Source organism: Caloenas nicobarica, chromosome 20, assembly GCF_036013445.1.
Source record: "Caloenas nicobarica isolate bCalNic1 chromosome 20, bCalNic1.hap1, whole genome shotgun sequence".
NCBI classification, from domain to species: domain Eukaryota; kingdom Metazoa; phylum Chordata; class Aves; order Columbiformes; family Columbidae; genus Caloenas; species Caloenas nicobarica.
The window spans coordinates 2,403,350-2,423,327 of record NC_088264.1 but is presented as its reverse complement, the minus strand read 5'-3'; the positions used below and the strand labels follow the sequence as shown (position 1 = coordinate 2,423,327).

Below are 19,978 nucleotides of genomic sequence, written 5' to 3'. Positions count from 1 at the left end.
AAATAACCATTTCCAGTACTCTGAATCTGGAACCAAAAACCACAAATACCATTAAAACAATTTCTCTCATTCATTTTGATGTTTTACATATATTTAATCAATTTGAGATTCGACTAAATTCTTTGATTTCTAGCCAATCCCTTGGCAAAATTCCCACTTGGTACTATCTATTCGGTGCAGAACTGGCAAATTACTTACAACTGCACAAATTAGATCTCAAAACTTCTTGGAGGAGATACACCATCGGTAGCAGATAATACTGCACAATTTTAAACTACTGTCACCTAAGCTACATTTGACAAGAAAGAAAATATACTCAGCATTTGCCTAGAATTATTTTTTTATTGCTATGCAATAATATCTAATGCCTTCCAGATGCATTCAGGACAATTTGTTCACTTCCCTCGGTAATCAAAATGTGTTTTGACTAGTAAGTCCCTATTTAGTTTTTTCTGTAATCTTTTTTCTTAATGGGAGTATTTTCCAGATGTTGCATTCGTCTAGTCATCTGGGAGCTCTTCCAGCTCATGTGGAAAGTTTGCTGTCATGAGCTGTCATTGGCAGTTCTGGTTAACCAGCTGTCTAATTAGTTAACCCCAGCGTAGTTACAAAGCAATATATAAGGCATCTGAAACATCGCGGAGAGCAGACATACTCCTCGTTAGGTAAGTGTAATACCTACCTCTACTCTGAGCATTTCGATCCAAGTGCTCTTCTTCCAAAGGAAAATGATGACCTGGAACAGAAAAACCAGGCAAATTTTCCTTTTGAAAGATTTACTTTTATCCTACATTCCCATTTGACATATTTACAACACTAATATTTCAATGATAGATTTCCGGTTACAAAATTAAGTTGCTTAATAACTAATGTTTTGACAGTATTTCTTTTTACTTTACATTTGTATTTATCAGTAGAATAACCTTAGAAACTGTTGCACTGAAGTGCATCCATGTTAAAAAGCAGAAGACTGTCTGTAGCTTTCAAATAACAGAATTCTGAAAAATACTGCTTCCTTATTTGTTGATAATTTTCCTGGTATTACTACAAAATTTAACAGACTAATAACCAAGACAGAGTTTATGGCATAATTCTAAATTAGCAATTTGTCCTTGAATAATTTCAGATTATTTTTATGTTATTAAACAAGTATTACGTATAAAGATATGCTCTGCATTTTTTAAAAATTATGAACTGATTAATTCAATTGCATGCAGTGATGTGAGATTATTTCTTTTTAGGGATGATGTCGTACCTGAAAGTAATGACCATACGGAACATACTCTGCCTGTCCCTGGTGATCCTTTCACTGTCCTTGGTTCAAGAAGTGTCTTCCGAAGGTACTGTAACACACAAAGTAGAAGGGAGGGTGTCTAGGATATCTGACAAACACTAAGAATGCTTCAAACGCATTTCCATAAAAATACTCAGTTCTAGCACTTTGTGCTTATTCAGACAGGCATTTATTTTCATAAATATATTCTGGTACAGCATGGCCCTCTTTTTTTGAGGAATAACATAAATATGAGTATCACACAAAATGCATATGAACCTAACTTCTTTTTCTGTAAGCATGTTCTACAAGATCCTGTTTCCCAGGGACTGACACATTTAGCCCAAGTGATTTGCAGTACGGTTCAAGGAAGAATCCAAAATTACAATATCCACCTAATTAGGTTAGAAACACTTAAATACAGTAGGCTCAGTGAAAGGAACGTCTATACCGTACTAAGTGCTTTGCCTTTATTAAAGGCACTGTTATTACTACCACCGAGGCAAATTTTGGCAATCATTCATCTAATAGTACAGATTTTTACGTAGTCTCAAACCTCTGTAATTCATTTCTAACTGAAGTTGCACCGTTATGAAGAAGCAAAAGAACTTGCAAGTCCTGTACTGTCACACTTCTCAAGTAGCTATCAAGTTGTTAGAGCGACAACATTACTTGCTGGTAGAAAATAATGTATTACTACTTGATAGTATAAGACATGGAATTTGCATATTTGAACAGCTCACCAGGGCCCAGCAGATGCAATTTGCCCGGCAACTAGAACCAGTTAGGTATTTTCCTTAGAAGTAACTTCATAACTTACAAGTCATAAACTTAAATAAATGAATGAGAAGGCATTACTTTGTGGACTTTTCTATATTTTCTTCCCATAAGGGAAGAAGGGTGCAATACATTGGGCACATAGCCATAGACAAGATGCCTAGCTTCTATTTTCAGCTCCTCTACTAAGAGCCCATTAACTCAAGTCAGTTGAATCCTCCATTAATTCTTTAGTCCCACTTCATTATTTGCAAAGAAGTGGTAACAAACATTATATTGAAATGCTGAAAATCACAATGTATGTAATTATTTGTTATCCCATAGTCTTCCTTCATACACACACACATATGAAGTGTGTGCTGTTAGAAATTGTCTTTGGTGTTGTGTTATATGTTATTTCTTGTTATTTTCTTGTTGGTCCTCAGTGTTTCAGCTGATTATCTTAACTGTGTTTTAGCTTGCTGATTGTTCAGCTTCTTTGTTTGTATCCAGGGGCGCTTCACTTGTGGTCCTGCATGTTTCATTTCCAGAAGAAGCTGTTAGCATGTTACGTTAGTTAAGGATTTTGTGTAGGAAGGGGAGTTGTTCCAGGGCAAATATCTGATCTGGCAGCAGAAGGTAACAAACCGCTGCCAACTCAAATGCGTGCAGGTTTAAAGCAGAGCTCCTGCTGTCATGCTTAACACCTGTATCCTGCACCATTTATTATGATCTAGCATTTTCCAACACTACAGCAGTCTAGCGGTAAAGCCATTGTGGGATAAGCTTTTATGTTACTCTGCTAATAAGTAATTTCCTAATAACAAACAGAAAGTACCTTACAGAAGATCGCAGGACTAGATCCCAACTGTTCCTAGCCTCAGAGTTGATACCAAATTCTTCTTTGACCTCGGGGAAGAAAATAATGTAGAGGGCAGGCAGATTTTGAAAACTGCCAATAAAAATGGCTCTGGGGGCCTGTATTTATTATGACAGCGCTCACCAGTTTGCAAGCTAAATTGGTTTTATTTGGTTACTATGTAGAACATTACAAAACGTAAAATGAGTCTGTCAGGTAGTGCAGGTGCTCACCTATCATCATACACAGGCTGAATTAAGTCTGCAAAACAATATCGTGCCTGGCTGATATACTGCTTATGATAAATCTGCATGGGCTAGTTTGGATGCCAGAGCTGGTGAGGTCGTATTACTGAACCAGTCCTCAGGGTTCATTAATCTCCAGGAGGAACAGGATAAATTAGTCTCCAACCTGAGTACGCTGCTGCAAACCATTCAGGAGGGGCTGCACCAGGTCCACAGGTTCTGCAATACCAAACGAACAAATAGCATTCTGTAGGAAAAACAAAATAATAATAAATCTCACCACTTTGCCATTCAGCGTTTCCTTACGCACCATTCGGGTTTGGCCACGTTTACACCAGTGTTGTGTGATTTTTAGATTTATCAAGCTGTACAGGGAGATGTGGGGAAGGGTATTCTAGAGAGCGTGACTGCCAGTGTGATTTTAACTGCCAACACTACATGGAGTGCTGCCCTGACTTCAGGAAAGTCTGCACGGTGGGTAAGTTCCCAAACAAACCCACCCAGTTCCTCTCGCCAAAACTTCCCTTCCCGTTCGCTCCAGCTCCCTCCCACACCAGCGTCTCTCCTCTGAACGCTTAAATGTCTCGTTTAGTTCACTGCGTCCTTGTTCTCCTCTCATACGTGTGTTGTTCTCCCCCTCAAAAACTCAGTGATAACCTCTTGCAATTCAGAGAAAATTGTGTATCCAAAGGTTATCACCGAGAAAAGGATTTTGCTTTTCAGAAGAGCAGGGCAAGAGGGGGGAAACAGTTTGCCTACTGCTTCTTTTCTTCTCCTTAGTGCATTTGTGCTGTATCTGTTTGTCTCTTATACAGAAAAAAAATCAGTAAAAGTAAATCCAGGGTTTTCCAGGAAGAAATTCTGGGACGTTCCAACTCAAATTTAAGAAGTGTGGAGGATGTAGGGTCTAATCCAAAGTCAGAGGGTTAACAGAAATTAACTCTGGATCAGAACCACGTCCAGACTTTGATGGAAAAGATGGTTGGATGAGTATTATTTTATACGCAAAACTATATAGTGTAAATAAATATAGGCATTGCAAACTGGTTTACTGAGAGTTAAATACATCTTTTCTTATGAATCACTCAAGTCAAAAATATCAGTGATTTAGGTAACTGCAGTTTCTTACACTACACTGTAGTTCTAGAAAGATTACAGGTGTAAAACGAGCCTTCTTAGACCCAGCAACAGGGGCCGAGTGTTGCTCAAAACAGACACAGCACTCCCTAAAACTCTAATTCTGCCGCTCTGACACACACAGGATACACTCACCCTCCAGTCCGCCCCATCCTGAGCTTGATTTGCAAGAGTACATCAACATTTTTCATAACTGAAAGAACATACTGAGGCTTTTTAATTACATAGGCTATTTATTTATTGTGGGCTAGATTCTAAAGTTATTCTGGCATCTATGTAACATCTTAAGGAAGAGTTTAAGGCTAGAGGAAGTTTTCCCTGTTCTACCCTAAATCACTGAATTTGAGCAAGCACAGCAGACACCATCCTTAAAGGACGCAAGCTGTCTAGGGACTGTTACTCACTGCATCATTAATTTTGACAAAATTAGAAAAACGACAGACATTGTTCATCAATAAAGACTGCTCTAACGTTATAAAATAAAACCAATTCTCACTCATGCCCGTGGGATGAAGCCACTGGCATCAGCAGAGTCGCTCCACAACTACACTGGTCAAAAGGTGTTCAGAACCTGCCAATACAGTAATCCTAATTTTGCTAGATAGTGATTTAACTGTAAAATATGATTTTATGGCCCATGTGCCACAAAGACAATAACTTCAGTAGAGACTTATCTACAGAAAAGATACAGGACAAGAATAACAGATTATATGGTAAATTCTGGAAATACAAAGTGATAGTTAATTGTTAACTCAATTGTGTGAGATGATAAGAATCCTCAAAAAATATCAATTTCAGGTCTAACGTCATCATTTCAATTTAACAGTCAACCAAGTACCTATTAAAGGTACTACTGAAGGTTAATAGATATTATATTGCAATGTAATGTAAATGTTTAGGGTCAAATTTTGTCCTTGAAAAATACAGCAACCATGTTTTGCTGAAATCTGTAATAGTTGTGCACACACTTTCCAAAACAACATGGTCATTATTTAATATGAAACAGAAGTACTATAGTGACTGAAGCTATCAGAAGTTAACCAATAATGAATTATTAAAAGCATGTGGTTACTAATCATGTCAAAACATGATATACACTCCTTTAGTACTAATAATTTAAGAACTGTGTTAAATAGACTGGGATAACATTTCAAAAATAGTCACTTTGTGTAACTTCGTTAACTCATTCATGCAATTAAGTTTAGTATTTGCCCAGAGACACCAGGTACACTTGGCCATGACCTCTTCAGGAAGTTATTTTTCAGAAATGTTTTTGCAGACACACCACTCTTGATGCAACGTGGCACCCTGATGAACACCTTTTTGAAAACCCAAGCCAGAATTTCACTATTACACTATTCTGAGGATAATTGCTATTTGATTAGGGAAATGGAAACCTTCTATGATGGGACCTAGCTAAAGTGAACTCGAAGGGCACGCTACAAGTTCTAAATTCTCTCAATATACTGCAATTGCAAACTGCAATTGCAAACTGCAGTTGTGGTCGTATGGCCCGATCCAAAACTCCCAATTACGCAAACAAGGTCTGGATCAAAGCAGAACAACCACCTGATGTTATGGAAGTGACTTCACTGTAGAAAGGTCCCAGCATTAAATGAGAGCTCGCCAAAAATACTAACTCTGTTTTTCTGCCTTATGCAGCACTCTCCTGCAGAGGACGTTGCTTTGAAGCCTTTGAAAGAGGAAGAGAATGCGACTGCGACGTAGAATGTGAAAGATACGGCAAATGTTGCCCAGATTACGCAAAACACTGTAAAGAGGGTAAGAGATTTCTTTATCGCTATATTTTTCCTAGATGTATTCAAATAGAGATGCTTTGCATCATCATGAAACATTAACAGTGCAGGCTTCTTAGGACACCAGAAGTTAGCTACTGGACAAAAACCAAACCAAACCACACACACACACAAAACAAACACACACACAAAACCAACTAACAAAACCTAATTTCAAAAATAAACTGGCCATTTTCTCAAGCATGAACACTTCACAGATAAATAAAGGTAGATATACTCGAAGCCATCACCAAGACACAAATTCTGAGGGTAAAATTTTATTTTGCACTATCCTCTTTTAGCATTAGCCATACGCTATTTTACTGTCAGAACCATCACCCAGAATAATACCTATAAGATCAGGTTTTTCATGTGCATTTATTTCCACTCGTGCTATTTAAATTACACCAATATTAGAATTCAAGGACAGAATGTTGGGGGTAATGAATGACACATTGCGCTAATAAGTCCAGTTCATCTACAAAAAGGTAGTAATAAAAGAAGGTCCAACTCCCTTAAATTCACCTGCAACCCACTCGAAAGTGGAGAATACCTGCTCCCAGCACTGGGATAGCACTGCTTGAACCTCCAAAACCATTTGCTCTGGGTTACTGCAATCATTGGCAGCATATAGAAAGATCTCCTAGATCCTTGCCCCCTCAAACCCAAAATCAGCCTATCTCACACAGAAACCCATCCTCTGGGGCAAGAGGGAGGAACCAGAGGATCTGCCTGGTTAGGAGCAGTTACACATCCACACTGCAGCAAGAGGTATTTTAAGAAAATGCACATTTAACGTTTAGGCTGCAAATTCAGTTCAGGGAAGGATCTTTCTGACCCACAGTCACTGTGGTTTATTGTGTCCTTCACTGCAGAACTTGATGGGTTTTTGTTAATTGAGCACTGAAGGAACAGTTTCACCTTCGTGTAGGTTTAACAACACTAGCAATTGAATACTAGTCTAGGAAACACCAACAGAATATGTTTAATTCCATCACGTCCTTAAACTTTCTGCTACTTACGGGCCTAAATTCATTTCTGTGAGAGCACTTGGCAAATATGGCTTGGCATCGGGATGCTGCATTCACAGACCAGACAACCTCCAAGGCAGCCTGTTTTCAAAGTGCGCAGTTTAACAAACAAGACAAGCTTTGGATTATCACTTGGTTCACATTACCAACCGCTCCCGCTCCCCAGGCACTGGTATAGCAGCTTGGTTTGGCTACTCAATTGCATAGTGATTCATACTGCCGTCGATTCTGCATTGAGCATTTTTTAACTAGATGTCTAGAAGAAGATAAATGTCTTGGAAGCGTCTAGAGGTTAATTTGCTGCCTTTGAGGTTGCTTTACACCTCCCACTTTATGCTGAGTTTAACATACAAGAATGCTCACAAAAGATGGTTAGCTGTTTCACTTTTTCTTCAGTTCAAATGCAATGAAAAGTTAACCAACTGCTGAAAATCTTAAAGTTTCTTCTAGTATTTTAGTTACTTAGCTTTGCTATTATTTTTTCGTAAAAACAAACAAACAAATGCAAAATGAAACAAAACCCACTTGAGTATTTTTGCTATGTGTAGGTAACTGAGAAACCTGTCAAACCTTTCGGAACAATGCAATAACTTAAGGCCATGCAGCGAACTTTCATTTTGCTGTTTCTGCATCTTCTGAACACTTACAGCAGCACCAAGTTCACAACGTGTGTCTCTCCTATCCTCCAGAAGCCCTTATATCCCCAGAATACTCACACAGAGTTAAGGACTGGTCAAACGCTTCCCCCTGCCACTACTGACTCCTCTGAAAGCTGGTTCAGGTCCCAAAGTGGTTTTTCTTCAATAATTACAATTTCTCTTCCTTTCTCAACAAAACCCTCAGGATATAGTCCACCACTCCACGTTATTTGCCTTGAGTGCCAGCTTGCTATGAAAGCAAATCCTTCAATACCACAGTCATCCTCTTACAGAAAAATACCACTCCTTGTGTGAAAGGCTGGTTACACGTACCTATGGCAGTTGCCAGCTCCTTCAGGTGGATCAAAAAGATCCTGCAGGTACCCTGAGCTCTGTCACGCTTTTTTCACAACTAACAAGATCCTTCTACAAGGCTACGTCAGTGGGAAGAGAGGGACTCACTTACGGTTGTACAATTTGACCCAACAAATTGACCCAAGTAAAAAATACATAATCTGGCTCTTACCAGATAGAAGTGAAATCCCATGCAAACTTCAGAGTTGGAAAATGTGAACACAAACCTCCGGTTTCTCCCAAAACTCAATCTACTAGAAGTTAGCTTAACACATTGTGTTGTTTCTTTGGTCCATGCCTGTTTTATAGCTTCCGTCTCTTCCAAGGAAACAGCAGCTTTTAAGACGTCTTTCTGAAATGCTCACTTATGTGCAGAGTTATCAGATGTCTGAAGAACGATAAGGTAACTAAATCTTCAGGGGATTATCAAAGTAAATGCTTGGCTAGCTTGGTAGCTCTCAGAGATCCACTCTAGTAAATTAGCCCCAAGATATCTGTAGTCAAAAACAAACTGCCAAAAAAACCCGCAAACAAACAAAAAACACACAGACAAATTTTCAGAATGTAGAGCTCCAGTCAGAATTCATCTTTTTCCCACCTCAAAATTCACATTAGCAAAGAACGCCTCACCTCAAACTTGCAGGAAAAACATTTCTCACATCTGTGATGAAAACGCTTAGAGATCCAATGAGGTTTTTCTTTATCTTTTTTCCCCTGAAAATGCTTTAAAGAATCCTACAGATAGGAAGAACCTTAGATTTGTATGGAAGATGGTCACTGACATTTTCTAACCACTTTCTTCTTATGCAGTTCACACCAAGCACCTATAACATTAACAGATTATTTTATTTCTTTTAGCACATGCAAAAAAGCCATCACCTACAACTCCTCCGCCAACACCAAAAAGGCCACCCAAAAACGAGGAGAAGCAGCCAGAGGAAGTCACGCAGCCCCATGAAGTGATGGAAGGTAGGAAAGCACAGGGACAAGACAGGATGGGTGTTACCTGAAGGAACATTAAAGACCATTTTCCTGCTCTGGAAATAGCAAGTTGATGCGAGACATTACCAAGCTTGGAACCGCTCGGTTTATAAACTAATTACCTCACCTAGACCTCAGGACACCAAGAGTTCACTTCACACAGACGTTGAAGTGTGGTGATGTCTCCTGCATCTCTATTGGATTTGATCACACGTCTTCCAAAAATAAGTTACAGGCCACGGTCAGTTTTGGAGCAAGTCCAGGGCTGGAACAGGAAGGGTATTGTGTTTTGGGACAGTGATGAATTGGCAGGACCAGGACAGCAAAGTCTCCTAGCAGGTTTCTCTAGCTTTAATCAAGCCAGGCCTCATGCAGCTTCAAAAAACACAGATAATTTATTTTTTCTAAATGGAAAATACGTTGCTTTCCTGTGTTCTTTGATATTCTGTTCCAGCATTTTACGTGATAACTTGGGTGGTCAGTTTGAACAAGTTTACAAGTATGAAATGAGACTAGAAGTAAATTTTGGCCAATATTTTATACTTTACATTTTTTATTTTTTCTTTAAAATTTGGAGTACTTACCTGTCTTCTGTGGCAACTTTCTATTACAAAAATCAATATAGTAGGTCAAATGAAATAAAATTAAGGAAATTCAAATAACCATTAACAGGATCCCACTTGGCTTACGGTATTTTGGACACACAGGGTGGGAGGAAAACCTGTTCTGGTACGTTCTGTTCATACTGCACCATTTCTACAACACATTTACCCGGGGATTATTTCTCACGCTGCAGTATTAGAAATTCTTCCTGTCTGCTGGGAAAGACACTGCATCAGAGCTGTGACCGCCAGCAACAGCTCGGATCTTTTTAGATTTTTATATTTCTTCAAAAGCTGAACAACATGGCCCCAAATCACATGATGCTGCACTTGGTTTGTTCAGATTTTCAAGAAATAAATGCCAACTCAGTTGTAATGGTAGGCAGCAACACAGCAGGAGTAATAGAAATAAACCCTCTGTGAAAGAAGAGCTAAACGGTAAAACACCAGAGATAACACTCAGTGAGAGATTAAAATGCAGAAAGACTTACTGTTATTTTTTTCTGAATAAAGCTATACTAACGATTGTCCTTCAGTCAGTGTAACTACATATACAAGTAAAGAAAGTCTTAAAGCTGTAAATCACAAAGAGGAAAAACACCCAAGATATAAAGGAACAGTAGGAGATGCAGTCAGGTGTCTGTACTCTGAAAGTTTGATTTCCTTCTATTTCCCTAACTCCACTTTAAAGCCAAATAAGGGCAATTTTACACAGAAAGTTCTTAGAGCAAAGGCTATAAAAAACAACTATTGCTACTCAAAAGATAAGCAACTATTTCTAACTAGTATAATAAACCAATATGCAACAGGTGCCTGCACTGCAATTCCAATATCTTAATTTAACATCTATGTATTCTCATAGATACCGACAGTGAACTGGAAAACACAGTGACCAGTCCTGCTCCAACGACAAAACAACCTGATACAACCACAACAATGGAACCAACTACACCAAGTCCCAAACCCAGTCTACTACCTACTACAAGTACAACCACAGAAGAAACAACTACCACAGAGACCACTACAGCTCAGAAAGAGACCCCTGGGACAACAGAGGCACCAACCACCACGGCAGAGTCTCCCACCACCCCCAAACCTGAAGAGACAACCCCAGAGGCACCAACCACCAAGGCAGAGTCTCCCACCACCCCCAAACCAGAAGAGACAACCCCAGAGGCACCAACCACCAAGGCAGAGTCTCCCACCACCCCCAAACCAGAAGAGACAACCCCAGAGGCACCAACGACCGTGGCAGAGTCTCCCACCACCCCCAAACCTGAAGACACAACCCCAGAGGCACCAACGACCGTGGCTGAGTCTCCCACCACCCCTAAACCTGATGAGACGACTCCTGAACCTACGGAGGCACCAACAACCAAAGCCGAGTCTCCCACCACCCCCAAACCTGAAGACACAACCCCTGCAGCTACAGAGGCACCAATGACTGAAGAAGACTACCCAACCACTGATAAGGTTGAAGATATGACCCCTGAGGCCACAGAGGAACTAATGACTGAAGCAGATCCTCCTACCACTGCCAAAGCAGAAGACACAACCCCTGAAGTGACAGAGGCACCAACAACCCACACAGACGCTCCTACCACCCCTAAACCTGAAGACATAACCCCAGCAGCCACAGAGGCACCAACAACCAAAGCTGACTCTCCTACCACCCCCAAACCAGAAGACACAACCCCTGAATCCACAGAGGCACCAATGACCGAGGCAGACGCTCCCAACACACCAAAACTTGAAGAGACAACCCCTGAAGCAACAGAGGAACCAACGACCACAGCCGCCTCTCCCACCACCCCCAAACCTGAAGACACAACCCCAGAGGAACCGACAACCAAAGCTGAGTCTCCCACCACCCCCAAACCTGAAGAGACAACCCCAGAGGAACCAACAACTACAGCTGCCTCTCCCAGCACCCCCAAACCTGAAGACACAACCCCTGCAGCCACAGAAGCACCAATGACTGAAGAAGACTACCCAACCATTGACAAGGTTGAAAATATGACCCCTGAGGCCACAGAGGAACCAATGACCGAGGCAGACGCTCCCAACACACCAAAACTTGAAGACACAACCCCTGAAGCAACAGAGGAACCAACGACCACAGCTGCCTCTCCCACCACCCCCAAGCCTGAAGAGACAACCCCAGAGGAACCGACAACCAAAGCTGAGTCTCCCACCACCCCCAAACCCGATGAGACAACTCCTGAAGCTACAGAGGCACCAACAACCAAAGCTGAGTCTCCCACCACCCCCAAACCTGAAGACACAACCCCAGAGGCACCAACGACCAAGGCAGAGTCTCCCACCACCCCCAAACCCGAAGACACAACCCCGGAGGCACCAACGACCAAGGCAGAGTCTCCCACCACCCCCAAACCCGAAGACACAACCCCGGAGGCACCAACGACCAAGGCAGAGTCTCCCACCACCCCCAAACCCGAAGACACAACCCCAGAGGCACCAACAACCACGGCAGAGTCTCCCACCACCCCCAAACCCGAAGACACAACCCCAGAGGAACTAATGACTAAGGCAGAGTCTCCCACCACCCCCAAACCTGAAGACACAACCCCAGAGGCACCAACGACTAAGGCAGAGTCTCCCACCACCCCTAAACCCGATGAGACAACTCCTGAAGCTACAGAGGCACCAACAACCAAAGCTGACTCTCCGACCACCCCCAAACCTGAAGACACAACCCCAGAAGCACCAACAACCAAAGCTGAGTCTCCCACCACCCCCAAACCTGAGGACACAACCCCAGAAGCACCAACAACCAAGGCAGAGTCTCCCACCACCCCCAAACCCGAAGAGACAACCCCAGAGGCACCAACGACCATGGCAGAGTCTCCCACCACCCCCAAACCCGAAGACACAACCCCAGAGGCACCAACAACCAAAGCTGACTCTCTGACCGCCCCCAAACCTGAAGACACAACCCCAGAGGCACGAACAACCGTGGCAGAGTCTCCCACCACCCCTAAACCTGAAGACACAACCCCAGAAGCACCAACAACCAAAGCTGAGTCTCCCACCACCCCCAAACCTGATGAGACAACCCCAGAGGCACCAACAACCAAGGCAGAGTCTCCCACCACCCCCAAACCTGATGAGACAACCCCAGAGGCACCAACAACCAAGGCAGAGTCTCCCACCACCCCCAAACCTCAAGACACAACCCCAGAGGCATCAACGACCAAGGCAGAGTCTCCCACCACCCCTAAGGTCAAGGTTACCAGCCCTGCAGCTGCCACCATAGCCATACAGAAAACTTCACCTACCAAAGCGACAACTACTGCCCCTGCATCAGTCACGACTGCTAAAAAAGCCACCACCACTCCAACGAGTGAGGCAGTCACGACAACTAGCAAGGAAACACCCACACCTGGACCAGACAGCACAGTTTCTGAAACAACAACGGAGAAGAAAATCCCAACTCCTGCACCCAAAGTAGCAACCAGCACAACTGCAAAGGCTAAGAGCGTTACTACTCCTGCAACCAAAGCGCCAGCAACTAAAACAGAAACAACCACGGTGAACAAAGAGATAACAACACCCAAGAAAGACAAAACTACTGTGCTTAAAGACATTATAACAAGCAGGATAGACACAACTACTGTAACGATGGTGGTAACAGCTAAACCAGATGATAATCCAAACACAACTCCGACCGCCAAGACCACAGCAGCTGAATCAGAAGCAACAACCATGGACAAAAAGACTGCAGCAACTCCCATGCCCGAGCCCACCGTATTGAGCACAACTGCCAAAACAGATGCAACTCCTAAACCCGGAGAGGTCGTGACAACAACTAAAAAGGGCACAACTATGGGAACTAAGCAGCCAGTAACAGCAGCAGCTGCAGGGAGCACAGGCACTACTAATGTTGGAAAGACAACAGCTGGTAAAAACGAGGTAACAATCAAAGAAACCAGCATCACACCCGAAAAAGAAATGCAAGATGCCACTGAAAAGTCGCCTAGTATTGAGAAGGGAGAGGAAACTACACCTACTAAAGAGACCGCTACAAGAGAGAAAAAAGACACAATAGAAGAAATGTTTATTGTTTCTAAAGGGACGTCCAAGCCAGCTATACATTTCCAGGAGGTTACTGACACCAGAGATGAGGCTCGTCCAGCAGAACCCGAAACCTTGCCAGCGGAAGAGGAGCCTGAGACGAACAAGAAGCCTTCAATACAAACTGCGGACTTGCCAGTTTTCACTGGAGAAACACAAGGTAATTGCATCCCAGCAGGTACAAAAGAACCAATAACTCCACCAGAGCTTAACCTGCCGTTTCGCGGTCACACGCAAAAATATCACACGAGACAGACAAGAAGCCTTTTCCTTGTATTCTCTTTCCTCTGTGCTTTTTGCCGCAACATTTTTTCATATGCTGGGTTTATTTTTTGGGTTTTTTTGTTTATTTGTTTTTTAATCAGATATTGCCTCCTGGTTCTTGGGCATTTTATTCAATTATATATTGACAGATATCTAGACCAAAAAAAAAAAAAAAAAAGGAAAATACTTGGATTTTTGTCCAAAACAGATTCAACATTTCTTTGTATTTAACAGAAAGTAAATATAATTTTTTTTAAGAAGGGGGAGGGCAAACCCATTAGAGAAGGTCCGAAAAACACCAAGTAAACATCCCGGAGCATTAAGAAATTAAATGAAGGACACAGCATATGATGCATTTATAGGTCTTTTTCTGAATCACGGGTACTACGGTAAACGATAAACAAAGATATCCATACCTGGTCAGGTAAATGGCTGGTCTTGCACTCCTGGGACCAAAACACGAGAGCCAAAGATCACAGAATCACAGAATGTTAGGGATTGGGAGGGACCTCAAAAGATCATCTAGTCCAATCCCCCTGCCAGAGCAGGGGGATGTCTTTTAAAGGAGTAATTAAAGCTTTCTCGTGAGAAGCGCCGGGCAGCGCACCTGAAGGACAGGCCCGTGTGGCGGCCCCGGCGCTCCTGAGGTAACGCGCGCTCTGCCCGGTGTGTTCCGCAGCCATGAGGGACGAGAAGGACCTGTGCAGCGGGAAGCCGGCGGACGGCATGGTGGCCCTGCCCAACGGCACCCTGGCCGTCTTCCGAGGTAAGGCAGCCTCCCCCCCGGCCGCCGCCGCAACCCCCCGAGGCCGCGCGAAGCCCCGGCCTCGCCTCAGCGCTGCCCGCGGGGCGCGAACCGCCTTCCCGCCTCAGCTGAGGGCAGGAGCGCGGGCGGCCCCTCGCCCCCAGCGCCATCCCCGCCGCTCCCCCGGCCTCTCACCGCCGCTCCTCCCGCACAACAGGTCACTACTACTGGCTGCTGAACGGCCGGAGCCCGCCGACCACCAACCCGCGGCGGATCCGCGACGGCTGGGGCATCCCGTCCCCCATCGACGCCGTGTTCTCCAGGTGCAACTGCGACGGCAAGACCTTCTTCATCAAGGTGGGCGGCCCTCTCTCCCGCCCAAAAAGGGACAGGTGGTGAAACGCAGCCCCGCACAAAAGGAGCCTCGTGTTGCACATTTTATAGAAAAAAAAAAAAAGGAATTTTTCAACGGCGTGCTGGGTTTAAAATTCTGTGGGTGAAGTTGTGTCTCTTCCCCAGACGTCTGCCTTGGGGTGGCGCTTTTGGGAAAAACCTCAATTCTGTAGTTTTTTCTCCTGATAGGAGACAAAGCATTGACAGAATAACTGGTAATTGAGTAATATTTACATATGAGCCACACTTAGAAAACCCAGCTCTTTGAAATATGAATGTTTTATCATGTCTTCCCCTTGCACAAACATGGCCTGAATTTGTTCTTAAATACCTTTATTTCCCTTCCTGAAAGAAGATGATAACGAAATGCACCCTCCTCATTAAAAACATTATACAGTTATTTCCCAATTTAATAATTCAGTCCTGTATTTCCAGCAGCTTTTTCTATCAGTGGAAATTTAAGAGATTTCAAAAGCAAACTGCTTTGTTCAGTAACCACTGCTAGCAGTTCATTTCCAAGATAACTCTATCCCTACTCCAAAATACCTACTGCAAATATTTTATGAAGTTGTAGTATTTATTTTTCCTGGTTTTAATGGATGCAGGAGTGGTGCCAGTCAGTTTTACAATGTAGTTATCAAAATGCTAGTGTTGCCTTTATTTTTAACGTCTATGTTGAAGCTTAATTACCAAGAATGAATTTCTTCTAAAGCTCATTTTTTCCTTAAATCACCAGGGTCCACTTTACTGGCGTTTCACCAACGGTGTTATGGACAAAGGGTATCCCAAACCTCTTGCCAACGGCTTTGCAGGGCTAAGCGGGAAAATCGTAGCAACCCTCCCCGTGGCAAGATACCAGAACAGACCGGAATCTGTTTATTTTATCAAAAAAGGTATGTCTCGTATTTTGGAAGTTCACAAATGATCAAAAGGCAAATTGCCTTAGGAATAAAACACCATTTCTCTCTTGCCTGAAAAACTAATTTCTTTCAAAACCAGAAACATAAGTGGTGTCAGAATGTGCAAATGGTGAAAAAGCAGCCTGAAGCTTTAAAATTTTGTATTGGCACTTACGGATCTTGAAGTGCATTTTAAAATAGACAGGACCACAAGGGACAGAATCCAGCGTTACAGCGGACAAACATTAAAATAACTTTTATCTGATGCTAAAACTCTTTTACTCTCACGTAAAGAAGGAAAGGCTTTAACCTTACTAGTTCGTAACTATGTACGGCAATCTCCCAATCTCTTATTTCGTATTTTAAATTAATGCAATTTCCTTATCTTGCTACACTAACTGTGATGACCCTGCACAGGAGGTGTCACTACATCTAGAAGCAAATGTTGGATTTAGACAGCAAGGCTTTTTTAATCTCAAAATATAGGAACAGATATAAAAAGCTGAAGGCTGCCAGAGCTGTAGCAAAATGATGCTACTGATTTTCTGCATGTCATAGGGGGGTAGTGACGACATTTTTATATCTGATCTACCTGGTGTTTTTTGTTTTGGTTTGGTTTTGGGTGTGTGGTTGTTTTGAAACACAGAGTAAGTTTGTTTGTGTGGGTTTGTGTTTGCTTGTTTTTAACCAAATGAAACAAATGTCTCTTTTAGATGGCAACATGCAACAGTACGTGTACAAACAGGAGCCAGCCAAGAAGTGCCAGCGAAGGGCGCGGGTTACCATACGATACCCAGCTTTCGTCCCAAGGCTCATCATAAGGAGGCGCTTCCAACGCGCAGTGAGAACTCCAACCGTTATTCGGACTGTCAGAATCAACCCGTATCCAGCTGGTAACTTCCGTTTATTAAGTTTCTTTTATACAACCGTTTTAATCTTAGTAGCTTCTGAAACACAACATTGTTCCATATTTTTTAAACATAGTACTTTTAAATTTTTTAATCCAGTTGATGGCGCTTGCTGTTGATAATACAAGCAGCAAATAACAGCTCATGGCAGACACACTGCGACACCTCCTAACTTCAGTGTTCTTTTGCTTGCAGGAGTTTTGCGTAAGGAAATCAAAGTGACTGCCTACTGGAGAGGGCTCCCCAAAGTAATTCATTCAACAATAGCACTACCCAACTACAATAAGCCAGACGGCTACGATTATTATGCCTTCTCCTACAGTAAGTGACAGCTAATGCAAGGTTCTAGAGACCTCAAAAGCTCAGGGGATGGGGAAGAAAGACACCCACGGATCTCTCAGCTTTCCGAAGCGTGGGGTTCTCGCTTGTGGTTCTGCAAGACTAATTTTAAGCATTACTAAAAAGTCCTGAGAATCAAAAAACATTGCCTGCAATGGAGAGATGTTTCTATTAAAAAAAATTAAGTTACAGGACAACTAGCAGCAACAAGGTACAATGATTCAAACTAGCCAGTTGCGGAATGCGTTGCCATGAGAGTTCAGGCTTATAAAGTGACACAAAACCTGACACTTAAATGCAGAATTATATTAATGATAGATTGAAATCCTTGGACCACTAACACATCGATAGTTTTTTCACCGGGTTCCATGGAACGATGTTTCTGACAAAACAAAAAAAGGGAGGGACGTGAGCCACTTTGCTGCACAGGAAAAAGTAATCTATGATTCCAGATTAGGTAGGTCCTTTCCCTCTAGCCAGGATCACGTAAAAGCATTCCTCAGAATTTTCTGGATTATTCAGAAAAAAACAAAAAGCTCTAGGAACTAGATGTATCCAAATACAGGATACTAAAGTAAGTCTCTGCCAGTGTGACCTAGTTCCTGACCTTAGCACAGGCCAATTCACACTTGGGGACCAGAGTTCCCACTTTTGTAGCCAGTTCAGGATTGTTTGTTTGATTTCCAGACTCTTAAGACTATTTCTGTGTTCTAGCAGTAGAAGAGTATTCTTCCCTACTCCCTGTTCTTGGAACATATTTAATTATTAGCAGTACTGTAAAACCTAGCTAAACATGGAAAAGGACACTTAAAGTCAAGGACAAAAATTCATTGTTCTATCCTCTCAACTCCATACATGTACATGGAATTTGAAGTCTGTTATTCATGCCTAAATGAAACTAAAAGGAAGGCTTTAACTTCAAGATTCTTTCCATGTACTAGATGTAGCTTCTGGAATTTAATTCTGACCTGTCTTCATTTCAGATCGGTACTACAGTTTGGATGTTGGCAGAAGAATAGCAAGACCCGTTACCGCTCTCACAGGAAAGACTGTAACCAAAGACTGGTACAACTGTCCTAGCAAGTGATGCGCAGCAGAGGACTTTGAAAAAAGATGCCATTTGAATGTTGACATTTTGTCTAATTTTATTAATAAAGACATCGAAATGTGTGCACACAACTCTAAGTATAAAACGCTGCTTTAAGCTCTGGCTTCATGACACTAAAGCAACCACAGGCAAACTGGCACTTTTGTATACACAGCTGTAATTACTTTACAGATCATTAATTAATGTTGCCTCTGTTCAGGCCTCCTCTGCCTCCCATTGCATGAGTTACACCTGTGTTGGGAAGAAAAAAAACAAAAAACAAACAACAACAAATGCATTAATATAAATCCTTTTCCCCTTTTAACCAACCATTGGTACATGTGATACTTCATTTTTCTGTTGGGAATTGCTCCTTTCTGGTAACATTTGAGCTGCCCTCCCTCCCCTTTTGTTATTAAACAAACAGTGATAAGACTACAAAGAACATTGATCCCAGGTCTGCCTCCTCACTTTTTTTTTTCTTTGTAATACCAGACACCTGTATTTCAGTGGTAGTACCAAGTCTTGTACAATGCTAAAATAATGCCAATACAATTCATCTAAGGATTTTTCTTAATTCAAAAATTGCAAACAATAGTTTATTGTTGTGGTTTAACTCCATATCAAATTCCAAAAATCTGTAATACTTCCATAAACTTTTTTTTTTTAAATTGACATAAGACATGGTGATGTAATATCTAGAAACTTTAATGTACCAAATGGGAAACTGATACATACTGTTAAAAACCAAAGATTTCTAAACGTGTGTCCTACCATTATTTTTTAAAATCTTCTTTTAAAACTTTACAAAATTCAAGATCTACGGCCATTTACTTTCTGTCCACTGCTAAGAACCAAGTGCCACATAAGAAGAAAGTTTGCCTAAACAACGCTCAGACTAACACACTAAACCGTAACTACAGAGCTCTTAGGGTAGCACATTGGAAGTTAGGGCAGGGACGCTGTATTACTCAATGTCTTAACAAGCAAACGTAGCCATATAAAGTAGTACTTCATATATGGGACCCACAGGAAGAAAAAGTACTAAAAACTTGTTTGAAAAAGGCCGAATTTGAGGAACCATGAACACTTACCCCTCTGCCTGTTGAACTGGCGACCCCGAACACCAGTTCTCAACGTCGGTGGCTGAAGTCGGACACGGCGAAACGGCTTCGGCTGATTGCTGCTTGTGTCTGAAGAAGTGGAAATGCAGGAAAGAACGTCTGTGTCCAGTACCGTTTCTCAATGTTTACATGATTTGATATGCATTGTGCTCTCAAATTTACTTCAAAATTATGAAAGTGCATCCTTATTTCATTGACATCTTCTCTGACGTAAATAAAAGCCTTAAAACAAGTCGGTTTGGGACTTCTTTCATCACTCACATTAGCTGGTAAATTGGTAACTCAACTGTGATTTACCTACTGTTTGAATGAAAAAATATTTTAAAATCTGACATCAAACATAACAGTGGATAGAATCACCGAAGTATTAGGTTGGTGCAAAAGTAATTGCGGTATTTGCATTGTTGAAATTTGCCGTTTGGTATTGGAATACATTAATAAAGAAGTGTGGT

The 19,978-nt window shown here is 42.0% G+C and overlaps 2 protein-coding genes across 3 annotated transcripts in view; one reads left to right on the top strand and one right to left on the bottom strand.

Annotated features, from left to right (window-relative positions):
* Nucleotides 1-627: 627 nt before the first annotated feature.
* PRG4 (proteoglycan 4) lies at nt 628-19,501 on the top strand. Its single transcript, XM_065649159.1, has 11 exons — nt 628-665; nt 1,242-1,340; nt 5,933-6,052; nt 8,948-9,058; nt 10,535-13,927; nt 14,711-14,797; nt 14,994-15,133; nt 15,906-16,062; nt 16,782-16,961; nt 17,172-17,297; nt 18,299-19,501. The coding sequence occupies exons 2-11, from the start codon at nt 1,244-1,246 to the stop codon at nt 18,400-18,402; spliced, it is 4,515 nt and encodes a 1,504-aa protein (XP_065505231.1). The 5' UTR covers nt 628-665; nt 1,242-1,243; the 3' UTR covers nt 18,403-19,501.
* TPR (translocated promoter region, nuclear basket protein) overlaps nt 16,961-19,978 on the bottom strand; it is a 40,027-nt gene continuing 37,009 nt past the window's right edge. For both annotated transcript variants that reach the window (XM_065649157.1, XM_065649158.1), the window contains exons 50-51: nt 19,497-19,595; nt 16,961-18,654 (exon numbers count right to left, since the gene is read on the bottom strand). In XM_065649157.1, coding sequence (XP_065505229.1) covers nt 18,599-18,654; nt 19,497-19,595 — 155 coding nt within the window. In that variant the 3' untranslated portion in view covers nt 16,961-18,598. The remainder of the gene's footprint in view (nt 18,655-19,496; nt 19,596-19,978) is intronic.